This window comes from Hippocampus zosterae, chromosome 12, assembly GCF_025434085.1.
Source record: "Hippocampus zosterae strain Florida chromosome 12, ASM2543408v3, whole genome shotgun sequence".
Lineage (NCBI taxonomy): Eukaryota > Metazoa > Chordata > Actinopteri > Syngnathiformes > Syngnathidae > Hippocampus > Hippocampus zosterae.
In genome coordinates this window covers 2,357,151-2,374,595 of record NC_067462.1, presented here as the reverse complement: position 1 = coordinate 2,374,595, position 17,445 = coordinate 2,357,151, and the positions used below count along the sequence as shown (strand labels likewise).

General features: G+C 49.4%; 1 protein-coding gene across 10 annotated transcripts in view; it reads left to right on the top strand.

Annotated features, from left to right (window-relative positions):
- The window catches only part of lrp1bb (low density lipoprotein receptor-related protein 1Bb), a 190,523-nt gene that overhangs the window by 122,921 nt on the left and 50,157 nt on the right, over window positions 1–17,445 (top strand). For all 10 annotated transcript variants that reach the window (XM_052082609.1, XM_052082607.1, XM_052082605.1 and 7 more), the window contains 13 exons: window positions 596–721; window positions 880–1,011; window positions 4,375–4,509; window positions 4,588–4,717; window positions 5,834–5,960; window positions 6,083–6,234; window positions 8,172–8,296; window positions 8,429–8,800; window positions 12,668–12,857; window positions 14,265–14,469; window positions 15,943–16,135; window positions 16,983–17,108; window positions 17,300–17,428. In XM_052082609.1, the coding sequence (XP_051938569.1) occupies window positions 596–721; window positions 880–1,011; window positions 4,375–4,509; window positions 4,588–4,717; window positions 5,834–5,960; window positions 6,083–6,234; window positions 8,172–8,296; window positions 8,429–8,800; window positions 12,668–12,857; window positions 14,265–14,469; window positions 15,943–16,135; window positions 16,983–17,108; window positions 17,300–17,428 (2,142 nt within the window). The remainder of the gene's footprint in view (window positions 1–595; window positions 722–879; window positions 1,012–4,374; window positions 4,510–4,587; window positions 4,718–5,833; window positions 5,961–6,082; window positions 6,235–8,171; window positions 8,297–8,428; window positions 8,801–12,667; window positions 12,858–14,264; window positions 14,470–15,942; window positions 16,136–16,982; window positions 17,109–17,299; window positions 17,429–17,445) is intronic.

Genomic DNA, 17,445 nt, shown 5'->3' with positions numbered 1-17,445 from the left:
TTTGACCGATTAACCATGTACAGAATACATTAAACTCAAAAGTAAAGATGTGCTGCAGCAGTAAGCAGCTCAGTAATTTATTTCCATCTGAAAATTCGGTGTTGTAAAAAGCTGTGGCCATTTAAATCCTGTTGTCGCACGCCGAGGAAAACTCTCTGTTGACCAGTGTTGAGGCCACGCCTACCTCAACTGTCAATCAAATACTGCGACGCGAAAAGAAACGGACGCTCATTTGTCCGGCATCTTTCTTATGCCCACACGAAATAGATCTGCTCCAGGCTCGCGTTGGCCTGAATATGAGGGAAGCCGCAAAGGCTTTGTCGTCGTCATGACAACGTGGCGCTCTAAAAGGAGCCACGCGAGTTCAACAGCCCTGGTCTGCACGCTTGGTGCCAAATCAATCTGTTGATTTTCCCCTCCCTCGCCGTTCCACCTTTTGCTCGCCGACGCGCATGCGCTCGGGGCATGATAACGGGGCACTCTAAAGCGGTCAACCCAGTTCCATGCCTCGGTTCACACCCTGGTTGGAAAAGTCAGAATCAAGACACTTTTCGGAATGATTGGAACACCGGCGCCGCTCTTGTTGAACTTTCAGGAAGGAACCTTTGCCAAGTCAACAACGGAGGATGCTCGCAGCTCTGTTTTCCGACATCCGAAAGCACCCGAAGCTGCTCCTGCACCGTCGGCTACAACCTCCGAAGCGATCGCATGTCCTGCGAGGGTATGTTTACTTATGAAAATACGCGCTCTTGTCCTGTCTTGAAATTCGAACGTCCGGATGTTGACTTGGCGGGAATTTGTTTTGCGGCCGTGCCTCGTGTTGACCTTGTTGTCGTTGACCTCTTTCTTGCCATTGTTTTTTTTTGTCCCCGCTCAAAGGTATGGACTCCTTTGTGATGTATTCCATCCATGAGGGTATACGAGGGATTTCTCTGGACCCGAATGACAATACGGAAGCCCTCATGCCTATCACGGGGACGCTTTTTGCCGTAGGGGTGGACTTTCACGCAGGTGAGAGAGTTACCGATTTGTGTCGTTTTCTACCACGGGACGGAATTTCAAGGTCGCTGAGCTCCCGGCCGGCCAAGCGAGATTCAACCACTTTGTCCATTTTAATGCAATTGCATTCTCGCATTTCTGACAGAGGAAGCGGAACACTTTTCCATCATGGGCGTTCAATCGGCTCACTTCTATCCATCCATCCATCCATTTTCTGAATCACTTAATCCTCACAAGGGTCGCGGGGGGTGCTGGAGCCTATCCCAGCTGTCTCCGGGCAGTAGGCGGGGGACACCCTAAATCGGTTGCCAGCCAATCGCAGGGCACACACAGACGAACAACCATCCACGCTCACATTCACACCAAGGGACAATTTAGAGCGTCCAATCAGCCTGCCATGCATGTTTTTGGAATGTGGGAGGAAACCGGAGCACCCGGAGAAAACCCACGCAGGCCCGGGGGAGAACATGCAAACTCCACACAGGGAGGCCGGAGCTGGAATCGAACCCGGTACCTCTGCACTGTGAAGCCAACGCGCTAACCACTGGACTACCGGGCCGCCGGCTCACTTCTACTAGTCCAATTTAAACAAATCAGCGCGGTTTGCTAACGCGATAAAAACACGCAGCTTCTATTCAAATCGGCAACTAGAACACAGACGACTGCCTTTGACTTTGACAGGGCGGCCCAGTCCAGTGGTTAGCACGTGGGCTTCACAGTGCAGAGGTACCGGGTTCGATTCCAGCTCCGGCCTCCCTGTGTGGAGTTTGCATGTTCTCCCCGGGCCTGCGTGGGTTTTCTCCGGGTGCTCCGGTTTCCTCCCACATTCCAAAAATATGCGTGGCAGGCTGATTGAACACTCTAAATTGTCCCTAGGTGTGAGTGTGACAGAGAATGGTTGTTCGTCTCTGTGTGCCCTGCGATTGGCTGGCAACCGATTCAGGGTGTCCCCCGCCTACTGCCCGGAGACGGCTGGGATGGGCTCCAACACCCCCCCGCGACCCTAGTGAGGATCAAGCGGTACGGAAGATGAGATATTTTAGGACTTGCAACCTCTCACACTTCCGCAAAAGGTACCTAATGACTAAAGTGACATGGCAGGGTGAGCCCTTGGAGTTCAGTGCCAACAGAGAAGAACCTTTTCCCTCAAAGTCATTTCCGCAGACGTAATTTCAATTACTGGAAGTGGAACTGAGTGGATTGCTTAATTGTTTGTGACTAATCGCCACCGCTTGCCATTAATCTGTGTTTGTCCGAGTCGGAACTTGAAGGAATATTTCAAGCGATGGATCTTGCCGTCAATTATTTTATACTCAAGAGAGAAAGTTGGATGATCCAAGTCGTCACATCTTTGTGAGTGACGTGTTGTTTTGTTTTTTTTTCTAATCAATGCCGGTGGATCTCAAGTGGAAGGTCCCTTTTTTTTTGCACCTCGTCGCAAATTCGATTTTCCTGCGACATTTTCCAATCTTTTCCATTTGCGATGGTGGGAGAATGGCCTTGTTGCGATAAAATCCGCGCACGTCTCGCTTGCTTTTATTTCTCGCAATCTCGATCCGCCTTCAAACAAACAGGTCGAGGGAGGGGCCGGTCTCGGCTCTATTTACATGGGGGAGCTTTTGAAAAAAATGCTCCGTGGGCCGGCGGGGTGCGGCTTTGATGGAGTTAATCACATGACGTTACAGGCGAAGCCTGCGCTTGGAATAACAGGCGGCCTCGGAAAACAATTGCGTTCCGAAGCAATTCCCCAGATATTGCATCAAGGAAGCGCCGCGTGCGCTGCGAGGCAAGAAGCAAATCTTGCATACTGTAATTTGTTACGTCCCGACTTCCCTCCCCGACCGTCTGTATGATAAAAAAAAAAAAAAAAAACGAGATTTGTGGCGAAGACAGACAATATAGCCCCCGTTGCACTCCCTGGTGTATGGCGGATTGTAAATGGCGCGTGCCGACTAAGGCGATGACATGAATTGAAAGCAGGAAGGGTTCACGTGAGGCGATTTTCTTTACGTTCAGACTTCATTCGTAAAAATAAGTCCGAAAATGGCTGATTGGGATCAAAAGGTGCCGGTTACTTGCAAACCAGACTCCTCAAGAGAAAAGTCGAAAAGTCATCGAACGATCTCGATTGAATGACTCCGCCCCCCCCCCCGCCCCCTCCCACCTGCGACGAATTTGCCTGCGCTTTTGAAGGCCACCGGATCAGAGCGCTATCAGCTGGGTGCACGCGAGCGTGTCATCCGGTCCGGACCCGCCTGCGAGCTGGTAACCGTGTTGTAATGGAAATCCAAATCCCCGCATCCTGGCCTCGCGCGCACACAGTTGAACGCAGATGAGCCGAGCCGAGCCCGGCATATTTAGATGGGAAAGCGGCTTAAGACGTTCCTTCAACTCCTTCTCTTTCAGATGGCGTCACGGAGCTCTTAATATGAGCGACTCTCAAGTCAAGTCAGCAAACAATTTGCCAATCGTTGCAGCGCCATCACCGCTACTTGTTGCCGAGCACGGCGTTGTTCTAGTTGGAATTGATTCTTAAGCATCAACACACTATCCAGACATCATGTTCAATCACTAAATTAATACGGGGGGGGGGGGGGGGAATTATAATAAGCGCTTATTTTTTGGGGTGCCAAGCAATTAATTTTGAACAAAACAGCCGTACTCAAATGTATCTTCTTGTCACTTGTGATTGTTCCAAAGACTATCCCAGCCGTCTTCGGGCAGTAGGCGGGGGACACCCTGAATCGGTTGCCGGCCAATCGCAGGGCACACAGAGACGAACAACCATTCGCACTCACACTCACACCTAGGGACAATTTAGAGTGTTCAATCAGCCTGCCACGCATGTTTTTGGAATGTGGGAGGAAACCGGAACACCCGGAGAAAACCCACGCAGGCCCGGGGAGAACATGCAAACTCCACACAGGGAGGCCGGAGCTGGAATCGAACCCGGTACCTCTGCACTGTGAAGCCCACGTGCTAACCACTGGACTACCGGGCCGCCTGAAAGAATTCAAATTAATTCAGAAAGCAGAATAAAAAAATACAGATGTGGCGCCAACACAGACGGCTCCATTTTTGACAAAATATGAAATTAAGCAAATTCAGATAGCAGGACTTCCACCCGACATTGGCAAAATAGACTGCGTAAGCACGCCCCCCCCCCCCTCCCCTGGCAACTTCTGTCAACTCGAAAGCGATGAGGATGCACCATGTGTGCATTTCCACCGCCCCCCCCCCTTTATTGTCCCCTCACAAGATTTTGGTGAAATGGGCCCACGCTGTCATAAAAAAAAGTGTTTTCATGAGCCGCATCGTTTGAGGGCACAAATATGTCCGAGGCCATCTCATCATCCATCATCTGATCTTTTGCAGGAAACGACACCGTTTACTGGACGGACATGGGCCTCAACAGAATATCCCGGGCCAAACGCGATCAGACCTGGAGGGAGGACATCGTAACTTCCGGCATTAGCAGGGTGGAAGGCATCGCTGTCGACTGGATGGCTGGTTCGTGTTCGCCGTGTCTCGGCCGAACAGCGCAAGACAGAAAAGTCCGATGTAACGGTTTTCGTCGTCATCCCACAGGGAACCTTTACTGGACAGACCACGGTTTCAATGTCATCGAAGTATCTCGTTTGAACGGCGCGTACCGATCGGCGGTCATATCGGATGGCCTGGATCAGCCCCGAGGCGTCGCCGTCCACCCTCAGAAGGGGTAGGCCATGTTTTGTTCACCCTATCGTTGCCAGATGCGATGCGATCGCTGCTATTTTGACCTTGGATTGTTGGAATGATAACCGTGCCATTCCAAAGTTGGAGAAGTGGCCCATATTGTTATTGTTATTTTATTGGAAATATTATTTCGCATAGGCAATACCATCCATCCATCCATCCATCATCTACCGCTTATCCGGGGCCGGGTCGCGGGGGCAAAAGCTTTAGCAGGGAAGCCCAGACTTCCCTCTCCCTAGCTACTTCTTCCAGCTCTCCCCGGGGGATCCCGAGTCGTTCCCAGGCCAGCTGGGTGACATAGTCTCTCCAGCGTGTCCTGGGTCTTCCTCGGGGTCTCCTCCCGGTGGGACATGCCCGGAACACCTCACCAGGGAGGCGCTCAGGAGGCATCCGAATCAGATGCCCAAGCCACCTCATCTGGCTCCTCTCGATGTGGAGGAGAAGCGGCTCGACTCTGAGCCCCTCCCGGATGACCGAGCTTCTCACCTTAATAGGCAATACCCGAAACAAATATTTGATGAGAAAGTCTCTTGCGCAGTTTATGTTTATCTTAGCCGCAGTTTTTCATATTTTTTTTAATATACTTGGATGCCAAAAGTTGGCACCAAGGCATTGACCTTGAAAAATGGCTACAGGCGATAGCAGCTCTCTTCTCAGTTATTTTTTGTTGTCATGAACATATTTGTCTAGCATTTAAAATTGATGGAATAAAGGCGCTATCGTCGTTATTCCCAATTACGCGATAGTGAGAAGTTTAGCCCGAGTTGTTAGAAGAAGTTACGGAGAGTTGTCGTTTGATGGGCAGGCACTTTGTATTTGTGTACGCATGTGTTTTAAGAGTAATGTTGTTAAAAACGAGCTTGAAATCATTTTTTTTGTGGCATCATGTGGGGATATTCACAGTTGGGCAATTCCCCAAAATTGTGGGAGGTATCAGTTGTGGTTTTGGCGATCCGTGGGGAGATCGCTGGACACTCTTTGGCATATTTCAAACTCGCATGAGCACGTCCATACGGTTTTCGGATGTTGAATAACTTTCACGGCGTCTGCAACGCAAGCACTGCGACCCATTTGTCTTTGTTGCCGTGCTTGCCACCAGGTATCTCTTCTGGACCGAGTGGGGCCAGAACCCGTGCATCGGCCGCTCCCGCTTGGATGGTTCGGACCAAGTCACCTTGGTCAACTCGGGTATTATGTGGCCCAACGACATTTCCATCGACTATGAGGTAAAGTCCGTCGGTCCACCGTATCGCCTGGGCCGAATACGGCGACGCCCTCGCTGCGCCGACCTCATCTTTGACCTTCAACAGCCGTGGCGTCTCATATACATTTTAAAATTGCCTCCCAGGAAAATACGTTATACTGGTGCGACGCCCGTACCGATAAGATCGAGAGGATCAACCTTGAGACAGGTGAGGGCCGGGAGATCGTTTTGTCTTCGGCCAACGCGGACCTGTTCTCTGTGGCTGTGTTCGGACCGTACATCTACTGGGCTGACAGGTACCACGCGCCGCTTTTCCTACAAAGTCTGCAACGCTGAGCCGATATTAACCCTCCGCTTGAAAGGTTTCTGTGGATGTCCTGATCAAGAGCGTGTAGCCTTTTAATAAAGGTTATCTCCAGATCTTGAGCCCTGATACGTTTGTTTACATTGCGGCAGAAGATTGCCGTATCGATTCAGTATGACTGAATGTTATGTGTCTGTTATCTGCAACGCCGAGAAACAGACTCGAGTGTGAAACAGGCCGCCGGCGGCGGCAAATAACGTTCTGTATCTCATCTTGCTCGCTGTGTGGCTTAGTGCAAATATATTTTTTGATTCAATATGGATCTTTGAGAGCGAATGAATTCGGACGCCAAAGTGATGTGGCCGAACGTGCCTCGAGTGTACACTCGTATGACTTGTGGCTTACTGAGGAAACAATGTCTTTGTTAGAGTATTATACTGCCCCTGGTGGCCAAGGCAAGAACACGCACCAGGAGCGGCACAATGTCCGGTGAACTGAAGCAAAAATAAATAAATATTTTTTTTTAAAAAGGGCAAAAATGAATCCTTGTCATTTCGGTTCATTTTTGAGGAGCCGTTCACCGGCGATTCAAAATTTGAATCCAAGCAAAACTAACGCTATGGCCTCTCGTCCAAATTAGCCGCCCAACCCGACATGCTCCAGGACAGTTCAGTCTTGGCCGTTTGTGCCGCGGCACTCGGTGTGCGGCGGGTTTTCAAACAATTTCCAATAATCATAAATGTTATTTGAATTGAAGGGGGAATTTTTGCGGATCAAGTTGGCGAGTGAGCTTTTCAGTTTGTGGCTGGAACTCAAGTGACCCGCTGCCATAAATCGAACTGGAGAAGAGCAAATACAAGCAAATACAAGCAGTTTGGAAAATGGCAAAAAAATAGATATAAAATATATATAAAATAAAATAAAATACCCGGTAGTCCAGTGGTTAGCACGTCGGCTTCACAGTGCAGAGGTACCGGGTTCGATTCCAGCTCCGGCCTCCCTGTGTGGAGTTTGCATGTTCTCCCCGGGCCTGCGTGGGTTTTCTCCGGGTGCTCCGGTTTCCTCCCACGTTCCAAAAACATGCGTGGCAGGCTGATTGAACACTCTAAATTGTCCCTTGGTGTGAGTGTGAGTGCGAATGGTTGTTCGTTTCTGTGTGCCCTGTGATTGGCTGGCAACCGATTCAGGGTGTCCCCCGCCTACTGCCCGGAGACAGCTGGGATAGGCTCCAGCACCCCCCGCGACCCTAGTGAGGATCAAGCGGTTAGGAAGATGAATGAATGAATAAAATACTGTCAGGGGCAGTCTTGCACATCCATTACATGCAAAACTAGTTTTATTTATTTATTTTTGCTCTGGAGGGGGGGGGGGGGGATCCAGTTCTGAACCCGCCTCGTTTGGTGGCTTCCGCGCTTCTCTGTTTGGCGGCGGTCATTGTTTACCGGCTGCCATTCTCCTCTGGCTCAGTTGACATGAAAAGCTCCATCCGTCGCGGAATCCTCAAAGGACGCCCATGTGTCATTATTTGGTGGTCCTTCAGGCCATCATTCGGAGGCTTGGCACAATTGATTTTTGCCTTTACACGCCTGTTATTGTCTTGAATCCAGCCCGCTCACAAGGTTGGTCTGCGGCGACAGCCGAGTGCCTCTTGTGGAAAAAAAAAGGGGGGGGATTTATTGTGTTCTTCTTCTCAACTATTCCTAATCTATGTTGAAATGGCTTGCTGGCTATATCGGCTTTTGCTTTGGCGCTGTGATCCTCCTCCCTCCGTAATATCCACATGATTCTGCAATGAAAAAAAAAAATCAATAAAAAAAGCTGTGGAAAAATATCATCTTCACAGAAAGTCAAATCACTTTTTCTTCCCCCCCCCCGACCCCCGCTTCTCCTTCCAACCTGCTCCCCCCGCCCCCCGACTCTGCACTCCAGGGCCTTCTCGAATGGTTCAATCCGACGAGGCTTGAAGACTGACAGCAGCGAGGCCGTGACAATGAGGAGCGGCCTCGGAGTCAATTTGAAGGGTGTGACGGTCTTCACTCGGAGCCGAGAGAAAGGTTGACAACTTCACTCCGTTCGCGTATTGATTCGCACAAAATGACTTGCCCGATAAGGCTTTTTCATTTGAAAACAGTCTGGCGTGAAAAACGAGCGATTTCAAGCTCTGCCTTCAATGGCGTATCGCGCAGGTTCGAACCCGTGCGCCAGGAACAACGGCGGTTGCCGACAGCTCTGCTTTCACGTGGGCGGCGGCCGGCGAACCTGCTCCTGCGCCCACGGACGCTTATCGGAGAACGGCTTTTCCTGCGAGCGCCACCAAGGTTATCTCCTCTACTCCGAGAGGACCACTCTGAAAAGCATCCACCTCTCGGATGAGAGCGACCTCAACTCGCCGGTCCGGCCTTTTGAAAACGCCGCTCTTTTCAAGAATGTCCTCGCCCTGGCGTTTGACTACAGTCAGCATACGCTGGGCACCAATCGCATCTTTTTCAGCGACGTGCACTTTGGGAACATCCAGATGATCAATGACGACTGGACGGGACGCGCGGTGATTGCGGAAAGTGAGTGTTCGCTCAGAGTCACTTTTGGTGTTATTTGTCGCTTTGCCGAGGAGATCGCGTTTCGGACCGTTCGCGACGACGATGTGAAAATAATGCTTAAAAACAGGAAATCAAGCGAGGAAATCACAAAATAAAATCTCTAGCCTCCCTACGGAATTTATTTGGGCATTTCCTTGAGTGTAGCTCCAACAGAACGATCAGATGTCAGTAAAATGTAGGCGACCGGACTGTTTGTTATTTATTCACAAACAAAATACATTCTGTAGGGGGGGCTACAGAATTTCCTCGCTTGATTTTCTGTTTTGATGCATTATTTTCAATTTTCGTAGTTCCATTGAAGGAATCGTTAATTAACGTTTTTTGGAGGCGTTCATGAACGCCTCTCGAGTTGAACGGAAGAGAGAGAGATGACAAAAACTTGACTATTTGTTGAGACTGTAAAAACCATGAGTAAAGTGTGCGTTATTCATTCATTCATTCATCTTCCGAGCCGCTTGATCCTCACTAGGGTCGCGGGGGGGTGCTGGAGCCTATCCCAGCTGTCTTCGGGCAGTAGGCGGGGGACACCCTGAATCGGTTGCCAGCCAATCGCAGGGCACACAGAGACGGACAACCATTCGCACTCACACTCACACCTAGGGACAATTTAGAGTGTTCAATCAACCTGCCACGCACGTTTTGGGAATGTGGGAGGAAACCGGAGCACCCGGAGAAAACCCACGCAGGCCCCGGGAGAACGTGCAAACTCCACACAGGGAGGCCGGAGCTGGAATCGAACCCGGTACCTCTGCACTGTGAAGCCGACGTGCTAACCACTGGACTACCGGACCGCCCTGTTTTGGTGCATTATTTTCAATTTTCGTAGTTTCATTGAAGAAATCGTTAATTAACATTTTTGGAGGCGTTCATGAACGCCTCTCGAGTTGAACGGAAGAAAAGAAGCCACGGAGAGACCGACCAAAACGTGACTATTTGTTGAGACTAGGAAAACCATGAGTAAAGTGTGCGTTTAAAAAAAACAACAACACCACAGCTTCCCCTTTTTCGGAGCTGCAACAAAAACGTATTTTACAAAGCAGCGACATAATTCACTGAACCAACAGGAAGTTGTAAGCGTGTCTCCAGCAAGGAGCCATCTTGGGCTCTCCATATTACCATAATGACCATACACAAGGCGCACCGGATTTTAAGGCACGCTGTGAGATTTTAAGAAAACGCAAGACTTTTCGGTGCGCCTTATAGTGCGGAAAATACGGTATCAGCTCACTGTGTGTATGGCGGCGGCGCTTTCTTTCGCAATTGTCAATTCTGTGTTGACGAGAACAAGGGCCCCGAGTCAAGAGAGCAGCGAAAATCTCTTCTGCTCAATCTGGATCCTCTGCAATTGGACGACGTTTCCCGCGGGAACAAAGCTCAGCACTGGCCAGATCTACCCGTGCAACGCTTCGCACACACACACACAGACTGTACAGTCACACTCGCACACACACACACACGGCAGGAAGCCGGCAGAGTGTCACTGATCCCCCCCCCCCCCCTCCTTCGCACAACCTCAACTCAGCTGACGCGGCCTTATCAGCCCGTTGAATGGAGGCTTTCTCCTCCTTTTTGAAGCGCGGCACAACACGCCGTGATGAGACTTGATGATGTCACATGAGAAAGGCTTCTTCACATTTCAAAGCCAAGTCGTGCCATCCGGGAATGACACGTTGCAGGCCTTTCTGACCGTTTCAATAGCTGCCATTTTTCCTTCAAGGTATTTGGAACGGAATTGTGTCCGCATCTACATGACAGATCGCGATAGCGGGAATTCAATTTTGCGCAGTCCAAACTGAAAGATGGATGTGTTGAAGAATTTAGTATATGTTGAATTCGAATTTGGGAGCAGTCCGAGGCAAATAAGTCCAACATGATCACAAACGGAGGGCCGGGGGGGCTCAATTCCAGCAAGTGCATCTGTGATGACAAACGCCATACACGTCATTTATTGCAATGATGCTGCACATACCGCATCTGAAATGCCAATTTAAAAAATCGGAAAAATGTAGCCATGGCAATCCAGAATGTTCTTTTTTCACATTTGCCGCGTCGTCGACCGTTATTTGTAAGCGTCTCTCGTGACCTAATCCTCCCGACACGAACTGACAACAAAGCTGTTGAAGCAATCACGCACCCGATGGCACATTTTGGTTTTTGTACGGCGGAGAAGATTCCAGAATCTTTTGATCTTATGTCATCAAAGTTTGAGCTCGGATCATTGAAGAGCGAGACACTTTTACCGGAGCCGTTTCGGCCTTCGCTTCCGCCACCGCCGGCCATCGTTTTTGAATGGCCAGGCGGCTTTTCTATTTGCGCCCGCATCCCGCCATTAATGTCAGGCGCAGATGTTAATCGTGCATATTTCCCTCATTAATCTCCCCGTCCTCCAATAATTAATCCTTCAACCCACCAACAATTTGCGGCAAACTCGGCCAGATGGCGGCTTCTCTTGCAAACTATTAATTAGCAGCCGGCTGACTCAGTTTCGTGTCTTGGAGGTTTTCGGGTTACGGAGAACGTAGAAGCGCGTCCAAACTTTCTCGTGACTGCTGTGTTGCTCTGCGGTCAAACGCGTTTCCTCTGATGGCGCGCCGCCATGAGATGCCATGCGAATCCAAGCGGCTAAATTTAGTGGCTTTATTGTTGCTTGTCATCGCTAAAGTAGCTCATCCCTTGAAAGCGATTCGGTTTTGTTTAGTTTTTTGTATCGGAACAAATACGCTGGATGAAATAAGTGTGGATGCATGTTTGAGAGTTGTTCGAAAGCCATAACCGGTTACCTCGTCGTGGAGTTTGACAGCTAAAGTTTCTGAGCAATTATTGCGCTGCATTGGTTGAACGGGAAAGGTTTTCGCGCAGCGTGGTCGAAAATTAGTCTGAACGCGAGAGTCCGTGGCGTTGCCAAAAAAAATCGTCCGTCCCGCATGCTGAGACTCGACTTGTAACTCTGCAGCGATCGCGAAGGAAAGTCATCCAAACTCCAATGGAGTCGGCCATCTGTTGCAAACAAAGTCAGTGTTTCCGACTCAAATCTCGTGGCCTAAAATTGAGATCGACCATACTGTCATTACCCAAAGCACAAGGGTGCCATTTTTGCCCATCTGTCTGCATGAAAAGCAGCTTTCGAACACACTGACTACTTAATTGGAAGCTAAACGATTGAAGGATGCAAGCGAGATCGCCCTCCATCGCCCACCGAACCGTCTTGATGGCGCTCCTCTTCTCTTGCTCTTAAAAAAATCAGACTAGTTCCTAATAGAGAGATGCATTTCAACATTTGTTATTTGTCCACCCGGTATTCCATCTGAAGTGTTGTTCGGATTAGGCTTACGTGTGAGCAACACTGTGACAACAAGGCGCTCTAAAGCTGCCATGCCACCATTAAACCCGTCTTCACACGCGAGCTGTCAAATCAGACTTTATAAAAAACATCCACCCTCATCACGCTTCCCTTTCCTCTGCGTGCACTCAGACAACGAGGCACTCTAAAAGCCGCCACACCAGCAGCCTATCCAAAGACTACCTCGCTGCAAAATGCAATTACGCCAGATAGCCACTGATGTAAAGCCGAGGTGCTGAAGGTGGGGGCGGGGCGACTCATTTCGGAGTTCGCGGTGCGACACATGGCGCTCATTTAGCCGTGCCACAAAAATGTGGAAAATTTAAATGATGACGCAAAATCCTCACAGTTGACTACTTACATCCTTCCATGAATATTTTCATCCATTTTCTTAAAACGCATCCAATGTACTGTGTTTACAAACATGTTTCAGAATTCACATTTCAGGGTCTTGAAGGGAATTTTGTTTTTGTTTTTTGTTGCTCCAGGCGTGGGCTCGGTAGAGGGCCTGGCGTACCACCGAGCCTGGGACATGCTGTACTGGAGCAGCTCCACCACCTCCACAATCACCAGACAAACCATCGAGCAAAGAGGAGTCGGCGTTCTTGGCCGGGAGGCCGTCGTTTCACTCCCTGAGGAAGACCACCCACATGCCTTGGCACTGGATGAGTGTCAAAAGTCAGTATCGCAGTTTTTGGCCAAATTTGCTCGAATCGTTACACAGTACTCAAGGTGGCCTGTAAGAGAAGTTCCAGGAGTGCTCTCGCAAAATTATTCTTGAAAATGTTTTCCGATATGGGCCAAGACAAGCATGTGTAGAAAAGATGGCTGATAGTCATGGCGGCTTCACAGCGGCCTGAGCATCTGACACTTCCTGGCCGAGAAGAACATCGCCATGCAGAATCTTTCCAGTAGTACATAAAGGGAAGGCGGGAAAAATGCACCGACGGTTGTCCCCGAACGGGAAAAATGGCAAATTGTAGTTTGAATTTAAAACACGAGGGTGCCTTGAGATATGACTTGAATTTGTGTTCTATAACCAAGTTGGTGTCTTAAAACACTCGTATCCCAAATCATATCTCCTTATCTCAAGACAAAATATCGACCAACCAAATATCTGACATACTTCATGCAGAGTATTCATTCATTCATTCATCTTCCGAGCCGCTTGATCCTCACTAGGGTCGCGGGGGGGTGCTGGAGCCTATCCCAGCTGTCTCCGGGCAGTAGGCGGGGGACACCCTGAATCGGTTGCCAGCCAATCGCAGGGCACACAGAGACGAACAACCATCCACGCTCACACTCACACCTAGGGACAATTCAGAGTGTTCAATCAGCCTGCCATGCATATTTATGGAATGTGGGAGGAAACCGGAGCACCCGGAGAAAACCCACGCAGGCCCGGGGAGAACATGCAAACTCCACACAGGGAGGCCGGAGCTGGAATCGAACCCGGTACCTCTGCACTGTGAAGCCCACGTGCTAACCACTGGACTACCGGGCCGCTCTCATGCAGAGTATAATACAATTATATTTTTATTTTTAAAAAAAAGACTAATAATAACAACAACTAGATATACTTATATCCCTTGTATTGCACCAAAATATAAATCATCACAAACGTTTGCTATACAGACAGAAAAGTTATCTTGTGGAGGGGAGTCTTTGCTCCTATCACTCCATGCGAGTATCTGTTGGTTGTTGTTTTTGTTTTTTTTTTACAAAAGGTTGTGATGCACGACATGTTTATGTGAGTAAAGGAAAGCCTGTGATGCATATCGCTATTCTCCTTTTGAAAAGAAGTTCGACTTTATCTGTGATGAGCTCAGACGACATGCGGCGCAGTTGGAGGCGGGAAAATGTCTCCATCATTTTGACACCGTCTTTAAATTTGATTGTACGGAGCAGCAAAATGAAGTGTCGCTTTTAATGAGATTATTTGTGCAGTTTGCCTTGTTTGGCCTTTTGAATTGGAAGATGTTAGCGAGGTGAAACACAAACGCGCTTCGTCGTTGGTTGCGAACGAGCTGAGACGGGGAGACGCTTGGTTGAACTTGTCCTCGCATGTTTTTTTTTTTTTTTTAGCCTGATGTTTTGGAGCAACTGGAACGAGCAAAGAGCCAGCATCATGAGGGCCACCTTATCAGGCAAGAACATGAGGATTATCGTTGGCGCCGACATACTTACACCCAACGGACTGACCATCGATCACAAAGCGGAGAAGCTCTACTTTTCCGACAGAACCCTGGGCAAAATCGAGAGATGTGATTTCGACGGCTCCGGCAGATACGTGAGTTTGAACACGCACGAGTCAATGATCTTGTGTGTCAAAACTCGCCCGCTTTGTGCCACCTGATTTTAAAACCCTCACCCGAGTGTGAAACCCTGTCTTGAAAGCCTAATTGAAGTTTGAAGCCCTCACGCACATTCATAACCCCACCCTGAAACCCTGACTGGAGTTTCAAGGCTTCATTTGAAACCCTGTGCGGGCACCGGTTGGTCGCCCCGAGTACATGCCCGTTTATCCACAACCAGGGTGCTGTGCTGTGGATTGTATACATAGTGGGTTTTTTGGGGTGGGGGGTTTTGGACATGTGTACATGTGGACCCGCACTTTGGCCCATCTCAATTAGCAATCCATATGTTGAGTGAGCCAGGTGGGCTGGAAAGCCTTCACCTTTGGGTCCCGACCCTGGAAGCTGGCGCAGCCTAATTCCCCTTAATGAAGGCTTAGCTCGCAGATCGCCTGGGGTGCGTTCCAATTAAAATGTGTAAATTCAACCTGAAGTGCCCAATGCGATGCTCGACTGCAGCCGGAGACCAGCAAAGGCCTGAACGTATCGCCCACTTTTGCATCAACACAGCTGCCATTGTCAAGGTTAAAGCTCGCTGCTGCTTCACGCTGAAAATTGACTAGTTATGGGAGATGTGCGAGCAGTATTTCAAAGACTTACACTCGTGTAGAGATGCTAAATGGTATAGGAAAGGACCACGAGCTGGTCAGGTTGACCCTCGTCGAGATATTCAACCTTCAGTTTCAGCTGAATGAAGCCCCAAAGGAAGTCTTTCGCCTTTCCGATATAGGTCCAACGTGTCTTGACAGAGGATAAAGAAAATATGCTTGCCATTGGTTAATGTGAATTTAAATCGAGAATGCTGAAGCTTACGCCGCTGTGCGCGACGCTTCACAAATTTCAACTCATTTCCCACCCGTATGTTCCCCCATCTGGAGTGCGATGGTTCCCTCTCCCGCCGCCCCCTTCTCCGTCACTGTCTCGCACTCGTTCCACGGCCAGTTGCGTGGCGAGCTTCTTTAATCAACACCTGTCCTAATTGGCCCAGTATGGCGCTGGGCTAATGTGACGGCGCTTGCAAGCCTGTTCCACTAATGGCGGCGACGACAGAGCTGCTGGAGGCTGTGATCCTCCCACACAAGTCCCACAAGGAGGAAGCTGATGAATTCCTTCGTCCCTGCCAATGAATTTTACCCCCCCCCCCCCCACACCCTCCGCAACATCTGGGTACAGAGCTCGTGCGGGGTGGTGATGTGTTGATTAATGCAAGGAAACACGATGATCCGCATCCGTTCCTTGGCATGCGAGCGCAATTTTCCAGAAGGTTCCTCGGGCCAGATCGCAAACAGATGCTTGTGCTTTGCTTGTGGATGAAAGGGAAAAATGCCGAGAACGGAACACGGCCTTCCATATCAACCCGATGATCGAATAGACTGTCGTGCCATTCTTGTGACAACTCCAACTTCCAGGTCATTGTGAAGTCGAACCAAGGGAACTTCTACGGACTGGCCGTCTACGCAAATTTCATCTACTGGTCAGACTGGGCCCGGAGGTCAGTGCTGCGCACCGACAAATATACTGGCGGCGACGTCAAAGTGCTGCGAGCAGACATACCGCATCAGCCCATGGGAATTATCGCCGTTGCCAGGGATACAAACAACTGTGAGTATTTACGCAGCGGACGAGTCCTGTGGGAATGTTTACGCGATCGCCGTATGCCGATCGACGCCTTTGGTTACCGGTCGCCGGTCACGGGAACGCGGCATATTCATTCATCAATGATCAATATCAATCTGAAACACAATCGTGTGAAACCCAAAGCGTTCCTACCCATAGAAAATAATGTAAGTTCAATGAATCCGTTCCAGACACAAACAAAAGGACATTTTGCGGAGAACAACTACAGATTAATAAACAGGACAAGGTGCGAAGTAAATTTAAAGTAAAACATTGACTCCAGGAAATGAACAGCCGAATCACAAGTTTTGTTTTGGGGGAGTCTCGATCAAAACCGGGACGCAATTTTGTCAAAAAACAAATTTCATGAAAATTCGATATGAAATTTGAACTTTGTGTTTCTTGCCTTGCCAATCACTGCTAAGCGATTGCACACAATCACGTTAACATTTTTTCACGGTGCCTGTGGATTATCGTGGACAAGCTCAAACATGCTATTTCTTCATGTGTGAGATCCCAAACGCTGCCTTTGGAAAATGGATTTGGGTTTTGCCTCAGTAGCTGCAGGTGAATTGGATGGCAAAATCCCTCGTGGGAGTCACCTGCGTTAGCCGCATGGAATCACGTTTGCTTCTTATTCGACTGAAGGAGTATCAGGCACATTTACCTAGAAAGGAAGAATTATCATTTATTCGATTCGGAATACTATCCGGAAATGGTTGAAGTCACGAGGTGTGTCAGTGTCACAGTAATCCGGGTAACGGATGACACGGAAACAAGGACGGCCGCTGCCGCGCGGGGATGCTTAACGCGGATTTGATTGTTTTTGAAGGTGAGCTCTCACCGTGTCAACATATGAACGGAGGCTGCGGTGACCTCTGCCTCCTGACCGCCCAAGGGAGGGTCAACTGCACTTGCCGCGGGGAACGCGTCCTCCTGGATGACAACAGCTGCGTGTGTGAGTCCGACTCCGTTATGCGGAGGCCGCCGTCGCTCACCCGGAAAGTATTTGCACGAGCGGATATTGATTCCGTGACGGGGGTCGTGCGTAGCGTAACCTTCGGTGTCTGCGGTCCAAGCGCGGCTAAAATAAGGGCGGCGATTTTGAACAGTTTTGCATCAAATGTCATTCATTTGCTCTCACTGCAGCAAAAAAGTCACCTTGCAACATCCACAGCGAGTTTGAATGCGGCAACGGAGAGTGCGTTAGCTACGAGCTGACCTGTGACGGAATCGCACACTGCAAAGATAAATCCGATGAAAAGATGCAGTACTGTGGTAAGTGACCCGAAAGG